The 18,359-nt window shown below is 35.8% G+C and overlaps 2 protein-coding genes and 1 long non-coding RNA gene across 5 annotated transcripts; 2 read left to right on the top strand and 1 right to left on the bottom strand.

Annotated features, from left to right (window-relative positions):
• Positions 1-983: 983 nt before the first annotated feature.
• On the bottom strand, positions 984-3,027 carry LOC141316822 (histone deacetylase complex subunit SAP18). Its single transcript, XM_073832837.1, has 4 exons — positions 2,874-3,027; positions 2,012-2,121; positions 1,814-1,936; positions 984-1,466 (listed from the first exon to the last, which is right to left on the bottom strand). Exons 1-4 carry the CDS (start codon positions 2,943-2,945, stop codon positions 1,310-1,312), a joined length of 462 nt encoding a protein of 153 aa, XP_073688938.1. The 5' UTR covers positions 2,946-3,027; the 3' UTR covers positions 984-1,309.
• A 93-nt stretch (positions 3,028-3,120) lies between these two features.
• LOC141316821 (uncharacterized) lies at positions 3,121-8,302 on the top strand. Of its 2 annotated transcripts, none has more exons than XM_073832835.1 (2): positions 3,121-3,383; positions 6,129-8,302. In XM_073832835.1, exons 1-2 carry the CDS (start codon positions 3,206-3,208, stop codon positions 7,448-7,450), a joined length of 1,500 nt encoding a protein of 499 aa, XP_073688936.1. In that variant the 5' UTR covers positions 3,121-3,205; the 3' UTR covers positions 7,451-8,302. The 2 variants fall into 2 exon arrangements, with proteins under 2 accessions (XP_073688936.1, XP_073688937.1); XM_073832836.1 differs by having other exon boundaries at positions 3,241-4,965.
• A 3,341-nt stretch (positions 8,303-11,643) lies between these two features.
• Positions 11,644-16,407, top strand: LOC141316820 (uncharacterized). 2 transcript variants are annotated; one of them, XR_012351614.1, is made up of 3 exons: positions 11,644-11,807; positions 15,730-15,952; positions 16,061-16,407. It is a non-coding gene; the product is annotated as an uncharacterized lncRNA (long non-coding RNA). The 2 variants fall into 2 exon arrangements; XR_012351613.1 differs by having other exon boundaries at positions 15,730-15,968.
• Positions 16,408-18,359: the final 1,952 nt, after the last annotated feature.

Genomic DNA, 18,359 nt, shown 5'->3' with positions numbered 1-18,359 from the left:
TCCACTAATGCAAGTAATTCTATAATGTAGTAATTCCTCTAACTCAGCTGACATAACTTTTTAAAGTCCAATTTTATTTTTTATGTAAGTCTTGAAATATAAAATTACATTTTCATATTTGATAAATATAAAATGACAGCTGTTGTCACATTTTTGTATCTGTTGTTTCAAGACTAGTTTGCAAATAAAGCAAGATGTATGAAATGCTGAAAAGCCAAACATTTGGCTCCATAATGTAAAAAATGTAGGTCACTGTTTAAGTTTAGTTAATGTCTATAAAAAAAATGAACCATTAAAGGAATAGTTCACCCAAAAATGGTCATGCCATTTTAAACCTATAAAGACCTTTGTTCATCTTCAGAACAAAAATTACGATATTTTTGAAGAAATCCGAGCGCTCTCTGACCCTCCATAGACAGCAAGGGTGCTACCACGTTCAAAGTCCAGAAAGGTACCAAGTCCATGTGACATTAGTGGTTCAACCATAATTTTATGAAGCTACGAGAGTACTTTTTGTTGCACGAAAAACAAATTTATTCAACAATTCTTCTCCTCTGCATCACCCTAGTGTTGTGGTACTATCCAAAATGGCACTAGGGTGATGCAAAGGAGAAGAATTGTTAAATAAAGTTTTTTTTTTTTTTTTTGCGCACAAAGTATTCTCATAGCTTCATAAAATTAACCACTGATGTCACATAGACTATATTGTCAATGTTCTTGGTACCTTTCTGGACCCTGAACATGGCAGGACCCTTTCTGTCTAAGCAGGGTCAGAAAGCTCTCGGATTTCATCAGAAACATTTTAATTTGTGTTCCGAAAACAAAAATAGGTATTACAGGTTTGGAACAACACGAGGGTGAGTAATGACAGAATTTTCATTTTGGGGTGAACTAACCCTTTAACAGGTTTTTATTGTGAATTCTACCCAAGTTAAACAGTTCAAAAGTTAAGTGCATTGTTCATACAATGACACGAGACAAGATACTGAAAAAAAAACATTTATTCAAAATTTTATGGGAATCATGGTAACAGGACTAAAATTAAAAAGGTAGACCTGGTATAAAATCCCATGAACAACATAAAATATATGAAAAGGAATATCTATATAACTTCCAATCGTCAAGATATGCCCTATCCTGTTACTGGAGATTGATCTTCCTGCAGAGTTTAGTTTCCGATCTAAACACTTGCACCAGCTAATCAAACCTAATTGAGGTTAGCATAAAAAAAAACAGCGGGGTTTGAACTAAACTCTACAGGAAGGCACAACTATTCTCCCTATTAGTTTAAATGCAGGCAAGTCATGTTTCAATAGGGTCTCATGCGTCCTTGGAGAGGTGGTGCGCGGTTAGGCGGAGTGATCGCGATGTCAAGGTAATCTCCAATCTGAAAGCGTTGAGACTGAAGCGTCATGGAGTCATCTGCACCTTTGCGTCCAGAAACCGTATTGCCAATCTCTTTAACCCTACAACAAAACCAGATGGGGTTATTCATAACAAATCTAAACTGATAATGCAAGAACAAATAGCTTTCTGTATCCACCTTATTCTTCAACGATTAGCCACTACAGAGAAATAATGAAGAATAACAATGTACAGTAAAACTGTCTGCACTACAAATCAGCATGTTCATAATTAAGATAATACATTCAAATAACATGGTAAGACATAGCAATCTGCAATATCAAGCAGAAAAATGAGCGGTTTCATACAGCAAAAAAATTGTGGGATGCAGATGAAACCGGAAGCTAGACCCATTAAATGTACAAATGGCCGTGCCCGCTCTTACGAAAAAAAAAGGTGTATAGATTACCTGTAGATTTGTCGTTTAGGGTCTGGGTAAACTATTGCAAACCCAAAATGTGTGCCTTTCTTTCGTGCTTCCGGATAAACTTCCTTCACCAGGCTTGTCAGTTCCTTCAAAGTAGCATCCATCCTGTAACCAATGCAGATACAGGTCAGGATCACACAGTTAATTTAATTTTTGATTTAATGCAAAGTTTGTACCTACCAGGTGTAAATCTGAAGCTCGCTAGATGGTACATTCCCCCGGGCAAACTCATCCATGCGATGATGCCTTCCATTGTTGGTAGTGAACACTCTGAGAAGAAGAGGGCATGTCTGTAGAAAACATGCAGAATTTAATAACAGTCTACCTCAAAACACTCAACAGATGTAAGAATGTAAGCAAGTAAATATGTACACAATGTCTTTAATACTGACATTGCAGATGAGGTGAAATGTGTTTGCTGTATGCGTCTCTGTCATGTGACCCTGGACCACAAAACCAGTCATAAGTAGCACGGGTATATTTGTAGCAATAGCCAGTATAGGTCAAAATAATTGATTTTTCTTTTATGCCAAAAATCATTATCACTATCATATATCAAAGCTTATTTTTTGATTAGTAATATGCATTCCTAAGAACTTAATTTGGACAACTTTAAAGGCGATTTTCTCAATATTTAGATTTTTTTGTGCCCCTCTGATTCCAAATTTTCAAATAGTTGTATATCGGCCAAATATTGTCCTATCCAAACAATCCGAACAACTTTCAGATGATATATAAATCTCAAATAAAATACTCTTATGTCTGGTTTTGTGGTCCAGAGTCACATACATCAGATATTTAGTTTAAGATGTTCTATACTTGATGTATTATGTATTACTATTATGTACACTTACATGAATAATTTAAGGTTTGTAGTACACTATGTTGCAGCTAGACATTTAATTATCCTACAATTGTAGTAGAATATGCTGTATACTTAAATTTGTACTAGTTAGATATACAAATTAGCTTAGCATGCAAGACGCGTCGTTTGTGCACGAATATTTGCGCAACTGAGCAAAAGAAGTAACCAAAAACAAACCTTTTCTCTGTCCACTGGCTTTTCTGGCTCTTTCTTGATTTCCTCTTGTGTGACTCTTGATTCTACAGCCATTTTAATCTAATATTGTTAGAAAACAAGTGATGAATCGCTGCTCACATTCACAACGCCTGTTAATGAGCGATCGCGGCGCGGTGAGATGATATCACCACTGTAGTGACTGCAGCGCGCCAATCACAGCCAACCGATGACGGCCAGCCAAATTACGACACACTCGCGTCGCCCACTCTACCCCCACCGCCATTTTGGGAGTCAGATTGTAAATATTATTAGGGAAGAAAAGCTAATACGTCCACAAATTCGGTGGCCTTAATATGGTTCACACGTGCGTAGTGGCCGGTTGTCGGAACAGGAGGACTCCTGGGACCACACTATCCTTCTACAGGTTTCCACGCGACCCGGAGCGGAAGCAGCGCTGGATTGCTGCTGTGAATCGAGAAGGGTGGGTGCCAAACGAGGGCAGTAGACTCTGCAGCACTCACTTCATTTCGGGTATGTTTAAATCAGATGTCATGGATATTGCATGTTTTGGGGTTTAGCAGGAGTCTTTAAAAAGCAATGCTCATCTCTAGGTGGAATGTATATCTCTAGTAAAGTGGGGGAACACATTTTTCTTTTGTAACGCCCCTTTCTGATGTGCCACAACGGGTCTGCATGTTAACTTCATCGTTATGATACAGTTTGGGGATTGGGTTAAATGTAAATTTGCACATTGCTTATTTAACTTTAAGATGAACTTTTGGTATTATTATAACACTTAGGAGTCACATCTGTGACCCTCGGCGGTCAAAACAGACATAAGACAATGAGCATAACGTTTTTAATGAAATTGATGTACTGTAATTTGTTTCTGTAATATTTATTCTTTAATGTTTTCTATTTTTAGGGGATTTAAATGTACTTGACTGTATTTTGAACTGTTTATGTCTATATAAAAATACAAACATCAGGAAAAAAAAACACATATTTTCAATTTATACAGAATTTAAAGAAGTTCACTTCCAGAATAAAAATTTCCTGCTAATTTATTCATCCTAATGTCATCCAATATTTTCATGTTTTTCTTTCTTCAGTCACAATGAAATTAAGGTTGTTGAGGAAAACATTCCACGATGTAGTGGACTTCAATTGTGGCGTTTGGTGGCTCAACATGATTCCAGCTGAGGAATAAAGGTCTTATCTAGCGAAACGAATAGTAATTTTCTAAGAAAAATAGAAATTTATATACTTTTTAACCTCAAGTGCTCAACCTCATGCATTATGTAATCACGCGCATGTGACATAAACGTAAGTACTAACATAGTGTTACAAAGCAAACTGCAAAGAAAGGCCAAACAGCCTTTACAAAAAAAAAACGTAAAACAAGAATGTCAGACCGTGTTGAAGTTGGAGGAGAAAATGAGATGGAGTTTTTTTTGTCCTACCCTACCATTTTGAACCAAAGTACTCAGACAAAGAACTAACCACGCGTGACTTTTCCAACGTGATTATGCAATTTGTGAAGGTGAAGATGTGTGTGCGCATCCCAGAGCTAGTGCAAGACCAGCATTTATCAGTAAGAAGTATATACATTATTTTTTTTAAGAAAATGACTGATCATTTTGCTTGAGACTCTTCAAGGCCCATTCACACCAGGAACGATATTATCTGTTTATTATAAGTGCATGCTTGTCTGCCGCTTTAAATTCTTGAGTTCGTTATAGCAGGATGGATTCTGATTGAGTATCAATGTTTTTATTGTTCATTAGCTGGAAAAAAAAGTTCTTAAAGTGGTTCTAACGATATAGTTTCTCTGTGCCTTTATCGTTGTAGCTGTGGTGCGGACTCTGGTATTCTTTAATATTGAGAACGATTTTTAGAACTATATCTTTATCACTCTCTTTATTATCTTTCTTGGTATGATCCTTTGCTGGGATCGTGTGGAGTCCTTTGAAGCTGCATTGAAATTGCAGTTTGAACCTTCTACCCGTTAGCCGCCATTGAAGTCCGCTATAAGTAGAAAATTCCTGGGGAAAAAAAGGAATTTCTTTGCGACTGAAAAAAAGAAGACATGAACACCTTGGATGACATGGGGGTGAGTAAATTATCAGGAAATTTTCATTCTGTAAGTGAACTTCTCCTTTAAGTTATAAATTAAGCAAAGGTGTTTAAAACCCAATACATGGAAAGCAGATTGGTGCCATCTGGTGGGAGAAATAAATATAATATGTAATACCATGTTGTATTCGCTAGGTGCCTGTATATGTAAATAGAGGGCTGTGTACTAAGTAGTTGCTTCTAAGAGTATTTCCGGACATGATTTCTTATATACAGTGGTGGCCAAAATTATCATAACACTAGTATTTTAACCAGCTAAAAAATGGTTTTAAGTCAGTTATTTATCTTTTGCTGTAGTGTGTCAGTAGTAAATATCAGTTTACATTTCCAAACGTTCATTTTGCCATTAATTGTAATAATCCAGTGAGATTTTTGTTTGCACAAGGAGTCTGACAACAGCCAGTGCTCCACACAGAGATCTGATCTCATCATCGTCCAGTCTGTCTATCCAAAAGAACTGTGGCAACATCTCCAAGATGCTTCATGAGACCTACCTGCAAAGCTACAGTACTGTTAAAAGTTTTAGGCACTTGTGTAAAAATGCTGTAAAATGAAGATGCTGTCAAAATAATGTCATAAATAGATTTTCTTTATCAATTAACTTCTATGAACTAAATTAAATCAACATTTGGTGTAACCACTTTTGCGTTTAAAGCATCTTCTTCTTTTTTTTTTTTTTTTAGCTTTTTCAGTTTTTCAGGTAGCTTTTCTGGTAGGTTTCTTGAAGCATCTTGGAGATGTTGCCACAGTTCTTCTGGATATAGTTTGTCTCAGTTTCTTCATCTCATCAGACTTAATGATAATTAGATCAGATCTCTGTTGTCATACTCCTTGTGCAAACAAAAATCTCACTTGATTATTACAATTAATGGCAAAATGAATGTTTGGAAATCTAAACTGGTATTTCCTACTGACACACTACAGCAAAAGATAGAAATATATGACTTAAAAAAAATTTTTAGCTAGTGAAAATACTAATGTTATAATAATTTGGCCACCACTGTATATATATGTATATATGCACTACTTTGTGTCTTATTGCTCTGCATTATTGTGCACTTTCTATTTTTTACAAATGTGCTTTGTTGTTGCTTTTTGCATTTTGATACAGAAATAAATGTATTCTTGTTGTGTTTACAGGAAAACAAGTAAAAAATCCTAGGTCCCCAGACTATGTTCCTTCCGTTTTCACATCAGCGCCACTGTCGCCAAGTATGAAGGAAGCAAGTGCCTGTGAAATGTATGATAAACAAGAGGCACAAGTGGAGGCAGCCAACGCTTTGCTCTTCTTGCAAGGACAAGGGCGTTTCTTGGAGGCCCACGGCCAGACCAGAAGTCAAGAAGAGCCAGAAAGTGTTTCCTCTTCACCAAGCAGTTGTGATGAAGAGGATATTAAGACTGAAGATGATGTCGAAGAAGAAATGTCACTGACAAGTGTAAACCAAATGGGAAGCCCAGTCAAAAACATTCCCCCTGACTATGAGTCCAGTCTTGAGGCTCTTAAGAAAGAGAACGTGGAGCTGAGGGAATCGCTAGAAAAGATGTCTCTCACCGAGGCGTCGTTCAAAAATGATCCAGAAAAGGTTCGCTTCTATACGGGATTGCCGAACTACTTTGTTTTTGAGACTGTTATGTTGCTTCTCGTGCCACATATGAAAGGAGACAAAAATGCAAAACTTTCGAAATTCCAGCAACTGCTCTTGACGCTAATGCGACTCAGGCTTGATCTTAAAAACCAAGACTTGGCCTATCGATTTGGGGTCAAGGTTGCCACTGTTACCAGGACCGTCCATCGGATTATTAATATAATGTTCACCACCCTCGTGCCCACTGCTGTTTTTTGGCCATCCCGAGTGGAGCTCAGAAAAAACCTACCTGCGGCTTTGCTTTGCACGTACCCAGACTGTGCAGTGATTGTTGACTGCTTTAGGGTGTCTCTGGAAAAAGCTCTCAATGTGGATGTGAATCAAGAGGTTGCATCTACAGCATTGACTACGGTGAATGAGCTTAAATATGTGATAGGTGTTGCTCCTCAAGGTGTGGTCACGTTTGTCTCGAGAGGATCACCGGGTCACGTCAGTGACAAAAATCTTGTTGAGAGTTCAGGCCTCCTTTTTAAGCTACTTCCTGGTGATGTTGTGCTGGCTGAGCACGACTTCGACATTGAGGGCTTGGTTGAGGCTCGCAAAGCCGAACTCAAAATCACTAGTAGATGTTGCCAGAGTGAACAGGTTGGAGAAGATTTCTCGCTGGTTGGCACACTTTCAGATAAAGTGAGTGTTCATAGGCATGTTGGGAAGGTAATAGACATGGTCAAGAGGAGATATTCTATGCTGACCGGACCAGTAGAGAGTCCCTTTACACTTGTAGACCACACTTCCAATGTGAGCACTTTTGATAAGATAGTGCAGGTTGCTTGTGCCTTGAATAACCTGTGTATTTCTGCTGCACCCCTGGAATGAGCGCTCATGTTTGCCACACTTTTGTGACTTTTAGTTGTACATTGGCTGAATGCACCTTTTAATTTCCTTGTTTTAACAGAAGACTTTGTTTACTTCTGTTGTTAGAAGAGGGATCAGACCCTTACTAAGAACACTTATGCAACCTAAGGACTAGTTTATACCAAACATATTCATCAGGCACACTTCACTGGACAATCTTCTCTCTGGTCTTTCTACATAAGGAACTTCCTTAGTCTCTAGGCTGACTTTGTTGATGCTTTGGTTTGATAGAGACATTCCATCCATAGTTTAGATTTAATTTAGTATTGTCGAGAGTGTAGCCTCTATGCAGAGCATTTAAAATATTCAAGGCACTAAAGAAAGCATCTAGGTCGGAGACTGTTTTATTTTGACATTAGCTGCCCTTATTTTCCAGTGCCTTTGTCCTTGTAATGCCTATGCCATTTTTTTGGTTCTATATAGATATACACTATATTTTTACATTAATCCAGCAGTACTTTGTTCTTTACTTCTGACGTTGCCTTGTCACTCTACCGTGTAACAGTTTAGTTATTTGCACTGCTATGTGATCATTGTTGTGTTAAATCAACATTTAGTAACATATGGAATGATGTATTCACGTTTGAAACTGAAGTTTGACCATTGCACATGTTTCAGTACTGTATCTCTCACTATCACTTAACTGTGTGTTCCATTTATCTGTGTTATTGTTTGTGAAGGCGATGATGCTTATGTTGAATTTTCCATTTTACTCACGCGTCCCATGTGAAAAGTTCACCAACTGGACTGTAATCTAATGTAGCACCCTGTTGTATAACATGTATGAAAATGTCTCCATAAAATGTTAAGTACTTCTAACTGGAAATGGTATTTTGTTACTTTTCGGCTTCTTTATTCTTATGAATTTCTTCTTTATTCCATAAAAAACAAGAAGCAGCATTTCGCTTATTTCATCATTGTGGTGCATCCATACTTTGTTAGTTACTTAATGTATTATTTATGTATTTCATATTAATTAGTCAATGGAATATTTATTTATACTTTAAAAATTTTTGTCACCCCGCAGCAGCCTTTAAAATAAACAAAAGTATGGAAGCCCGTTTCCGCCATTAAATAAAAAAAAATGCTTTTTATTTTTTTGTGCAATTGTTAATTTTTTTCTCAGAATTCCATGATACAAAAAAATTCTCAGAATTGCGAGTTTATATCTCACAATTGTGAATTTATAACACGCAGCTGCGAGTCAGAATTGTGATTATTTCTCAGAATTGCGAGTTTATTTCTGAAAATTGCGAGTTTATATCTCACAATTCTGAAAAAAAAAGTCAGAATTGCAAGATGTAAACTCGCAATTGCAAGATAATTGTGAGATAAAAAGTCTCAATTACCTTTTTTTTTATTCAGTGGCAGAAACGGGCTTCCATTTCTCAGAATTGCAAGTTTATTTCTATGTATTTCTTGCGAAAAAAGCTATATAAACTCACAATTGTAAGAAAAAAGTCAGAATTGCGAGATACAATTACGAGAAAAAAGTCAGAACTGCAAGTTATCTTGTAATTCTATTTCTCGCAATTGTGAGTTTATATCGCAATTCTGAGAAAAAAGTCAGAATTGTGACTTTAAATCTTGCAATTCTAACTTTATAACTCGCCGAGTTTATATTTCACAATTCTGAAAAAAAAAATTAAAAATTGCGAGAAAGAATTGCAAGTTTTTATCTTGCAATTCTGACTTTATTTCTCACAATTTCGAGTTTATATCAAGCAATTCTGAGAAAAAAAAGTCAGAATTGCAAGTTGTAGTCAGAAAATTGCGTGATATAAACTCAAAATTGTGAGAAAGAATTGCAAGATTACTCACAATTGCGAGTTTATATCTCTCAATTCTGACTTTATTTTGTAAGATTTATTTTATTTTAAAAAAGTCAAAATTGCAAGATACAAACTCAGAATTGCCAGAAAATGCTATTCATTGTGCAATTCTAACTTTATTTCTCACAACTGTGAGTTTATATCACACTATTGTGAGAAAAAAAGTCACAATTGTGACTATAACTTGCAATTCAAAATTTATTTCCAATTGTGGGTTTATATCACACAATTCTGAGAAAAGAATTCACAATTGTGACTATAACTTGCAATTTTGACTTCATTACTCACAATTGCGAGTTTATTTCTGAAAAATGTTTATATCTCACAATTCTGAGAAAAAAAGTCAGAATTACGTGAAACAAGCTCACAATTGCGAGAAATTTATCTAGCAATTCTGATTTTATTTTTCGCAATTGAATTTATATCGTGCAATTCTGAGAAAAAAAGTCTGAATTGTGACTTTATAACTTGCATTCTGACTTTGTGACTCGCAATTGCGCGTTTATATCTCAATTTTGAGAAAAAAAGTCAGATTTGCGAGATATAAACTCGCAATTGCAAGGAAAAAAGTCAGAATTGCGGGATACAAGTTCACAATTGGGAGAAAAACTTCAGAATTACGAGATACAAACTCACAATTGTGAGAAAAAGGTCAGAATTGTGATTTATCTTGCAATTCTGACTTTATTTCTCGCAATTGAGTTTATATCGTGCAATTCTGAGAAAAAAAGTCTGAATTGTGACTTTATAACTTGCATTCTGACTTTGTGACTCGCAACTGCGAGTTTATATCACAATATTGAGAAAAAAGTCAGAATTGTGAGATATAAAGTCACAATTGTGAGGAAAAAAGTCAGAATTGCAGGATACAAATTCACAATTGGGAGAAAAAAGTCTGAATTACGAGATACAAACTCACAATTGCGAGAAAAAGGTCAGAATTGTGATTTATCTTGCAATTCTGACTTTATTTCTCGCAATTGAGTTTATATCTGGCAATTCTGAGAAAAAGTCTGAATTGTGACTTTATAACTTGCAGTTCTGACTTATGACTCGCAATTGCGAGTTTATATCGCAATATTGAGAAAAAAGTCAGAATTGCGAGATATAAATTTGCAATTGCGAGAAAAAAGTCAGAATTGCCAGATGCAAATTCACAATTAGGAGAAAAAAGTCTGAATTACGAGATACAAACTCCCAATTGCGAGAAAAAGGTCAGAATTTTGATTTATCTTGCAATTCTGACTTTATTTCTCGCAATTGAGTTTATATCGTGAAATTCTGAGAAAAATAGTCTGAATTGTGACTTTATAACTTGCAATTCTGACTTTATGACTTGCAATTGCGAGTTTATATTGCAATTTTCAGAAAAAAGTCAGAATTGCAAGATATAAACTCGCAATTGCGAGGAAAAAAGTCAGAATTGCGGGATACAAATTTACAATTGCGAGAAAAAGGTCAGAATTGACCTTTATTTCTTTATTTTTTTCTGTATTTCTTTTACTTTATTTCTCACTATTGAGTTTATATCGTGGAATTTTGAGAAAAAAAGTCTGAATTGTGACTATAACTTGCAAATCTGACTTTATTACTCGCAATTGCAAGTTTATATCGCAATTCAAAAAAAAAAAAGTCAGAATTGCAAGATGTAAACTCGCAATTGTGAGAAAAATGTCATAATTGTGAGGTTAAAAAGTCTCAATTACCTTTTATTATTCAGTGGCGGAAACGGGCTTCCATACTAAAAGGTATAAAATTGACCAATAATAGCACACCAAATGTATGTGTTCTCATGTATTCATATACATTTTAGCAGAAACTTCTGACACTGATTAAATGTGTGTGTCATAATGTGTCAGTTTCATCATCATTCATCAGAACATGTCAAATCTTGTCAGCAGAGTGTTTTGTCTCTGCCTTTTTGTTTGTTGTGGCTGGTTTAATTATGTGTGATATTTCTGTGATTTCCTTTAGGACTTGAGACTAAAATGACTGATTGGTTAAAGAACACAACCTGATTAAAGAGCCTAGTAAAGAATCTGAAAACAAGTATATTTAAAAATTTCATCCTAACATCATTATTAATAATGACTTGTAATGTCTAAGCGAACAACACAAGGCTAGTACATACACAACTCAGTATTTTTCTTTTCCAGCGATTAGATCTGCTAGCTTGCATCAGATCAGAATCTCAGCGTTGTAAATGTAGGAAGCCCCGCCCAGGGTATGTGCAGTGCTGACGTGCATGGCTGCCTCACGTGACTCCTCTGGAATGTTAACAATGCAGTAAGTGTCCAACTTTGTACTGCATTCTAATTCTGCCGTGAGTGGCGAGAAAATGGAGGACAATCCCATGATTTTCACTGTGTGCTTATGAGAGGACATCGAAAGACGATCCTTGGGCGACTAAACACCAGACAGATTATCTACAATTTTACTAAAGTTTAAATCAGTTGCTTGGATTAAGGTACCACTTAAATCACATGGTGAGTCGCTCAAACTTTATGATTCTTTTAAACGCTGGGTATTAGTAGTTTTTAGTGATTTCTACATTCGATATACGCTCGCAAATCCATCGTAAGTGTCGGAAGGAAGTTGTATTTCTCATTTAAAGCGAGATAGGAGTGAACAGCACATTCTCCCTGCGTTGGAATGCGGACTTGCTCCAGCGGATCTGCGTTCCTCTCGCTCCAGTCCCTCAAAGCGCTGGAACCTCTAGGCCTGCATCTTTATTCCGTCTTAAAGTTACTTTGTGTCTATGAAAGCTATTTGAAGATTTACTCTGATGAAAATAATATGAGCTTATGTACGTAAAGCTTTTTGGATGGTTTATATGACTTGATATGCCGTTTTTACAGCAGGTATGGAAGACGTATGATTAAACTGAGTCTTTACCGAAACTCACCGTAACAAATACCATGGACTACATTACAGTTATGTTAAAATCTCATGAAAGTTTGGTTTGGCTGAGGTGGTGATAAAATAGACGCTTACATGAGCTGCAGGTAATGTTGTATTTTTTACTCGTGCGTGACAAACCATACTTTCCACAGATTTTTGTTTATTTATTGGGCGCAGTCATATGTTTACCCACAATCAGATGTTTTAGCAATACCAAAATTATGTACTATAACGGGCCGATTACATTACACGTTGACTGTTTTGAAATTGAACAATTCACTCCACCCACAGAATTATTTTTTTATGTATTTATTTTCTTCTCATAAGATGTGCCATGAAATGAGGTGGGATCTGTCTTCATACTTACACTTGTTGTTTTTGTCTGATTTGTGTTGTCTAAATATTTAGGTTGATTATGAAATTAAACAACAGTGGTCTTTTTAACAAATTTTTAAATTAATATAATGTCAGTATGATTCTGTGTCGAAATGTCATACTTTATACTTTGCAAGGAAGAGATGACAAAACTTAGTAACAATAGGAAAGCATACAATAAAACTATTTTTGTATTGGTGGCTACTGTGGATTTTTAAATGATATGCCCTCAAAATGTGTTTATATATTGCTTACATGTAGCTATGTATAAATTGCATATATGTGACACCGGACCACAAAACCAGTCATAAGGGTCTATTTGTTTGGAATGAATAAACTTTCCATTGATGTATGGTTTGAAACTCTGGAATCTAAGGGTGCAAGAAAATCAAAATATTGAGAAAATTACCTTTAAAGTTGTCCAAAGGAAGTTCTTAGCAATGCATAATACTAATCTAAAATTAAGTTTTGATATATTTACGGTAGGAAATTTACAAAATATCTTCATGGAACATCTTTACTTTATATCCTAATGATTTTTGGCATAAAAAAGAAAAAAAAAAATAATAATTTTGACCCATGCAATGTATTTATGGCTATAGCTACAAATATACCCATGCTACTTTAGACTGGTTTTGTGGTCCAGGGTCACATATATTACATGAAAATGTGGATACTGTGCAAGAACAGAATTTTCACAACATAGTAAACTTCCATGATTTATGAATCAAGCTATAAAAATTAAATGGCTTACAGTTCCCATGACTAATATTTATTTTTCAGAACTGAAAAGACAATCAGATTTTATCTGGAGGCCCTGTGACCCCACCACTAGCTCTGCCTATAAATAATAATGAAGCAAAACTATGAAATTACAGTGATTCGCCAAATATTCTGTAGTTGGATATATAGGTAAAAATCTATAGAAATGTTCAATTCTATTGGTTTTCTATCTATTCAGTGTCTTGAAAAGAAAGAAAACATTTATAAAATGGTCTACATATTTAACTTTAATGAGGGACATTACAGGAGAGCTGTGTCTGTGAATGTTAATGCTGGTTGTGTGCGGATTATTTGTGGTCAGCTCTAGATGTAGCATCATTAATATCTTGTGTATTGAATATGAATCTCTTAAGCTTTTACTTTTCTCATGAATGATCTCTGAAGTGTATTTGGGATTTGTGTTAGTGATCAGAGGTACAATGTATTACTGTTGTTACTTGGGGAATGGAAGGCATGGAAAGTATTGTGTTGGAAGCCTTGACAGTAATAGTAATTATACTATATTTGTTCTAGACTGAGCAATGCATTTCCAGTATTGAGCAGCCACATTCCAGAAATATATTTGTTCTGAAAGTCCTTTCTTCTTTATGTTCGGATCCCCTTTTACCAGAAGATGAGAAATAAAAATAAATGCTGTGAAATATTTGGTATTTGAAGACTCTGAAAAATATCATTATGAGAGGCATTTTTCACTCCTGTTTTGAATTTGAGGTATTTCCTATAGAAACAGGAAGTTTGAGCGGGATATATCGAAGGGCACAGTCATGAACCAGGATCACTAGTTTTTTTTTAGTCTGTTTCTCCAGAGCAGAACACTCTACATTTTTGTTTTCAATATTACAGGGTTGGTAAGATTTTTTTTTTATGTTCTTGTAAGTCTCTTATGCTCACTGAAATACAGTAAAACAGCATTATTGTGACATTTTATTAAAGGTTCAAATAGCAGTTTTCTATATTTTAAAATGTGATTTAAAGCTGAATTTTTAGCAACCATTACTCCTGTCTTGAGTATTACATGATCCTTCAGAAATCATCCTAATATGCTGATTTGGTGCTAAAGAAACATTTCTTATTATTATCAATGTTAAAAAAAGTTGTGCTGCTTTTAAAATTTTAAAAATAACTAAATATAGTGTAATAAATATACAAATATTTTAATAAATAAATTAATACAAATATTTGTATAATATATAAGATTTTTTGGGGGGGGGGAGGGGGTAGATTTTTTTTAATAGTTTTTATAGAAGTCTCCTCTGCTCCAAAGTACAGCAAAACAGTAAATTTTAGAAATCTTTTTAATATTTAAAATAACAGTTTTCTATTTTCAAAGCTGAATCTTTAGCATCATCACTCCAGTCTTTAGTTTCACATGAACCTTCAGAAATTATTCTAATATGCTGATTTGCTGTTCACAAAACATTATTCATTATTATCATCATTATTATTATTATTATTATTATTATCATCAATATTTAAAACGGATGAGTAAAAAAAAAAAATTCAGGATCCAAAGATCAGCATTTATCTGAAATAAAAAGCTTTTGTAACATCCGATTTTATAGAAATTATAGAAATTAATACTTTTATTTAGCAAGGATGCTTTAAATTGATCAAAAGTGGTGATAAAGACATTTATAATGTTACAAAAGATTTCTATTTCAGATAAATGCAGTTCTTCTGAACTTTCTTTTCATCAAAGGGACCTGAAAAAAATCTAATCTGCTGTTTTCAACATAGTAGTAATAATAATAATAATATTTTTTGAGCATCAAATCTGAATATTAGAATGATTTTTGAAGGATCATGTGACTGGCGTAATGATGCTAAAAATTCAGCTTTGAAATGACCAAAATAAAACATTTTAAAATATATTAAAAAATAGAAAACAGTTATTTTAAAGTTTACTGTTTTAGCTGTACTTTGGATCAAATGAATGCAGGGCAGAAGAGACGTCTTTAAAAAACATTAAAATCTTACTGTTCAAAAACTTTTGACTGGTAGTGTATTTTGTCGTAAGATACACTAACTTCATATAAAAAGACAAAGTATGTTGTGTAAGTTGTGCCACCGTTTGTGTTGCGTAGAAGTTTGATTTTGCATCTACAATAAGGGTTTATGACCATGTGAGCTGCTGCATAAGAAATAACTGCATGCTACTATTCCTCTAACTGCATATTCTGCTTCAAGGGTGTAACAGCACAGTGATATGAAGTTGATGTGCATGTGATAAACCTGTTGACTAATGTCCGATCAGACTCAGACTGTCAGGCATTTGACAGAGTAGTGATGCAGGGCCTTAGACGTGTCTGGACCGCACCCTGACCCTTCTGTCTACCACTGTCTCCACAGGCAAAGATGCATACCAGACTGGGATGGAACAAGTACGCAGACGTAACCCCTCACATGTCTTGGGAGGAGGGGGAGTGTGAGCCCTGAACGGGGTGCTGGGATGTGAGTAGGCCAGCATCCAGCACAAGCCAGAGCCAAAGAGGCAGCAGCAACAAAGACGAGCGACAACAGGAATCCTAATCTTCCCTTGCATCTTTCCCACTGCAGCCTGTTATCTATTCAGGTCAGACTGAGCCTGGGTGTGTACAGTTCTGTGTCTTATTGTATAACTCTACTGCTGTTGTTGTTTTTTTGACTGAGTATCTGACTGAATCTTTCTGTCTTTTCAAAGTGTGAAGAATTTCTGTGTGAGAATACGGGCCACGTTCACTCATGAGGCCTAAGACCTTCCCTGCCGCCCCATATGTGGGCAACACGCGCCAGCGCCTGCAGGAGATCAAGGAGGGACTGAAACAACCTGCGAAGCTGGTGAGCCAAGCGCTTCATGGAGGGAGCACTCGAGGGGAGGGGGGCAGAGGTGGGGATTCGAAGGGCAAAGACCAAGCTGGTAGGCAGCAACAGCTCCGGCAGCCTCAGAAGTTCAACAACTACCAAAATGCCCTGCGGGAGATCCGCAAGTCTCTGTTGCCTTTTGCCAATGAATCAGGCCCAGGATCCAGCTCAGGGCATCCTGGTGAAGTCAACAGGCAGATGCTACAGGATCTCGTCAATGCTGGCTGTGATCGGGTAAGGAATGTCTCTGTTGGATGTATGTGTGTATGTACTAGTGATGCGCGGATGGCGGTTATATCCGCGGGCGCTGCGGATAATCCGCGGGTCGGGTGGGTCGGGTAATAAAAAAATGCATTCTGATTATTTGCGGGTGGGTCGCGGGTGGATGAGATAAATCAATAATGATGCAAATATTAACTACATTTTCTAAAACTTGAACGTGTTTTAAATATGTTTTTCATCAGGCAGAGACGATTTCATTTGTGTGCGTGTGTGTGTTTGCCTGTTCTAAATTTTTGGTGACAGAAACGTTGACATTCCATATAAAGTTTGAAGGGAGTTATGCCTGTGCTAATGCTATTGAGCACGGTAATGCAACGGTGTAGTGCATTGGTCGCTTTGCGTTTACCCACGTCTCTGATGCGCATCATTCAGAAGTGTCCTGCATTAGCCAAAATCATGACAGTCCAACACATGAATAGCTAATTCAGTCGCATGTTAATAAATTGAAATATTCCCTAAAAACACCCAGTAAAGACAGTGATGTGGTCAGGACCGTGGCGCCGGCTTCTTTTGAAATATATTTGACGATTTTGCCTGATGCGTCCATGCTGCCTGTTCATTCTTACGCGAAAGCATGTCAGGCTAGGCGCGCAGTGGTAGGCTATAATTATTATTGATTACTTATTTGAATCAGTAGATTATAATGAAAACAATACCTTAAAAATGAAAAGAAGCAGATTTTTATGCTCAGACCTTTCTTAAACTGGTGAACCCCTGTAAACTTCAGTCCAAGCATGCGTTCAAATACTAAGCTCAGAGCGGCTCTAATAGAGAGAAAACCCGACCGATTTCGTCAGAGATTGCGGAGAGTCGCATCCAGATGTCAGTTAACGTTATTCTTTGCTGCATGGATTTGGCTTAAAATCATGAGTGATAAACGTATAAGTGTGCAGCGATTTGCAGATCAGCTGAATCAATCTGCTGTTAACATGAACCATCAATTTATCATATCATCATGCAAAACTAAGAATTACAATAAGTGTAATATGACGATCGGGTGCGGGTCGGGTGCGGTTATCTAAATCAGAGAAAAATATAGGTGCGGGTGGGTGGCGGGCGGATAATTTATTTGAAGCTGCGGATTCGGGTGACGATTGAGCCCATCCGCGCATCTCTAGTATGTACACCACAGTCAAAAGTTTTTGAACAGTAAGATTTTGAATGTTTTTTAAAGCAGTTTCTTTTGCTCACCAAGCCTGCATTTATTTGATCCAAAATACAGCAAAAGCTGTAATATTGTGAAATATTTTTACTATTTAAAATAACTGCTTTCTATTTGAATATATTTTAAAATGTAATTTATTCCTGTGATCAAAGCTAAATGTTCAGCATCATTGCTCCAGTCTTCAGTGTCACATGATCCTTCAGAAATCATTCTAGTATGCTGATTTGCTGTTCAAGAAGCATTTTTTATTATTATGTTATTATCAATATTTAAAACAGTTGAGTAATTTTTTTCAGGATTCTTTGATGAATACAAAGATCCAAAGATCAGCATTTATCTGAAATAAAAAGCTTTTGCAACATTATGCACTATACCATTCAAAAGCTTGGAGTCAATATTTTTTTTAGATATATATTTTAGAACATTATCAGCATATTTGAATGATTTCTGAAAGTTCATGTTCAAATTCAGCTTTGAAATCACAGGAATAAATTACATTTGAAAATATATTGAAATAGAAAACAGTTTTTTTTTTTTTTTTTATATTTCAAAATTTGACTGTTTTTGCTGTACTTTGGATCAAATAAATGCAGGCTTGGTGAGCAGAAGAGACTTCTTTAAAAAACATTACAAATCTTGACTGGTAATGTATATAAATTTCAGATAAGAATGTAAATAATTAAAAGAAAAC

The sequence above is a fragment of the Garra rufa genome, unplaced genomic scaffold (genome assembly GCF_049309525.1).
Source record: "Garra rufa unplaced genomic scaffold, GarRuf1.0 hap1_unplaced_166, whole genome shotgun sequence".
Taxonomy (NCBI): Eukaryota; Metazoa; Chordata; class Actinopteri; order Cypriniformes; family Cyprinidae; genus Garra; species Garra rufa.
Note: the sequence above shows the minus strand (reverse complement) of the source record. Positions and strands in the feature narration are given on the sequence as shown.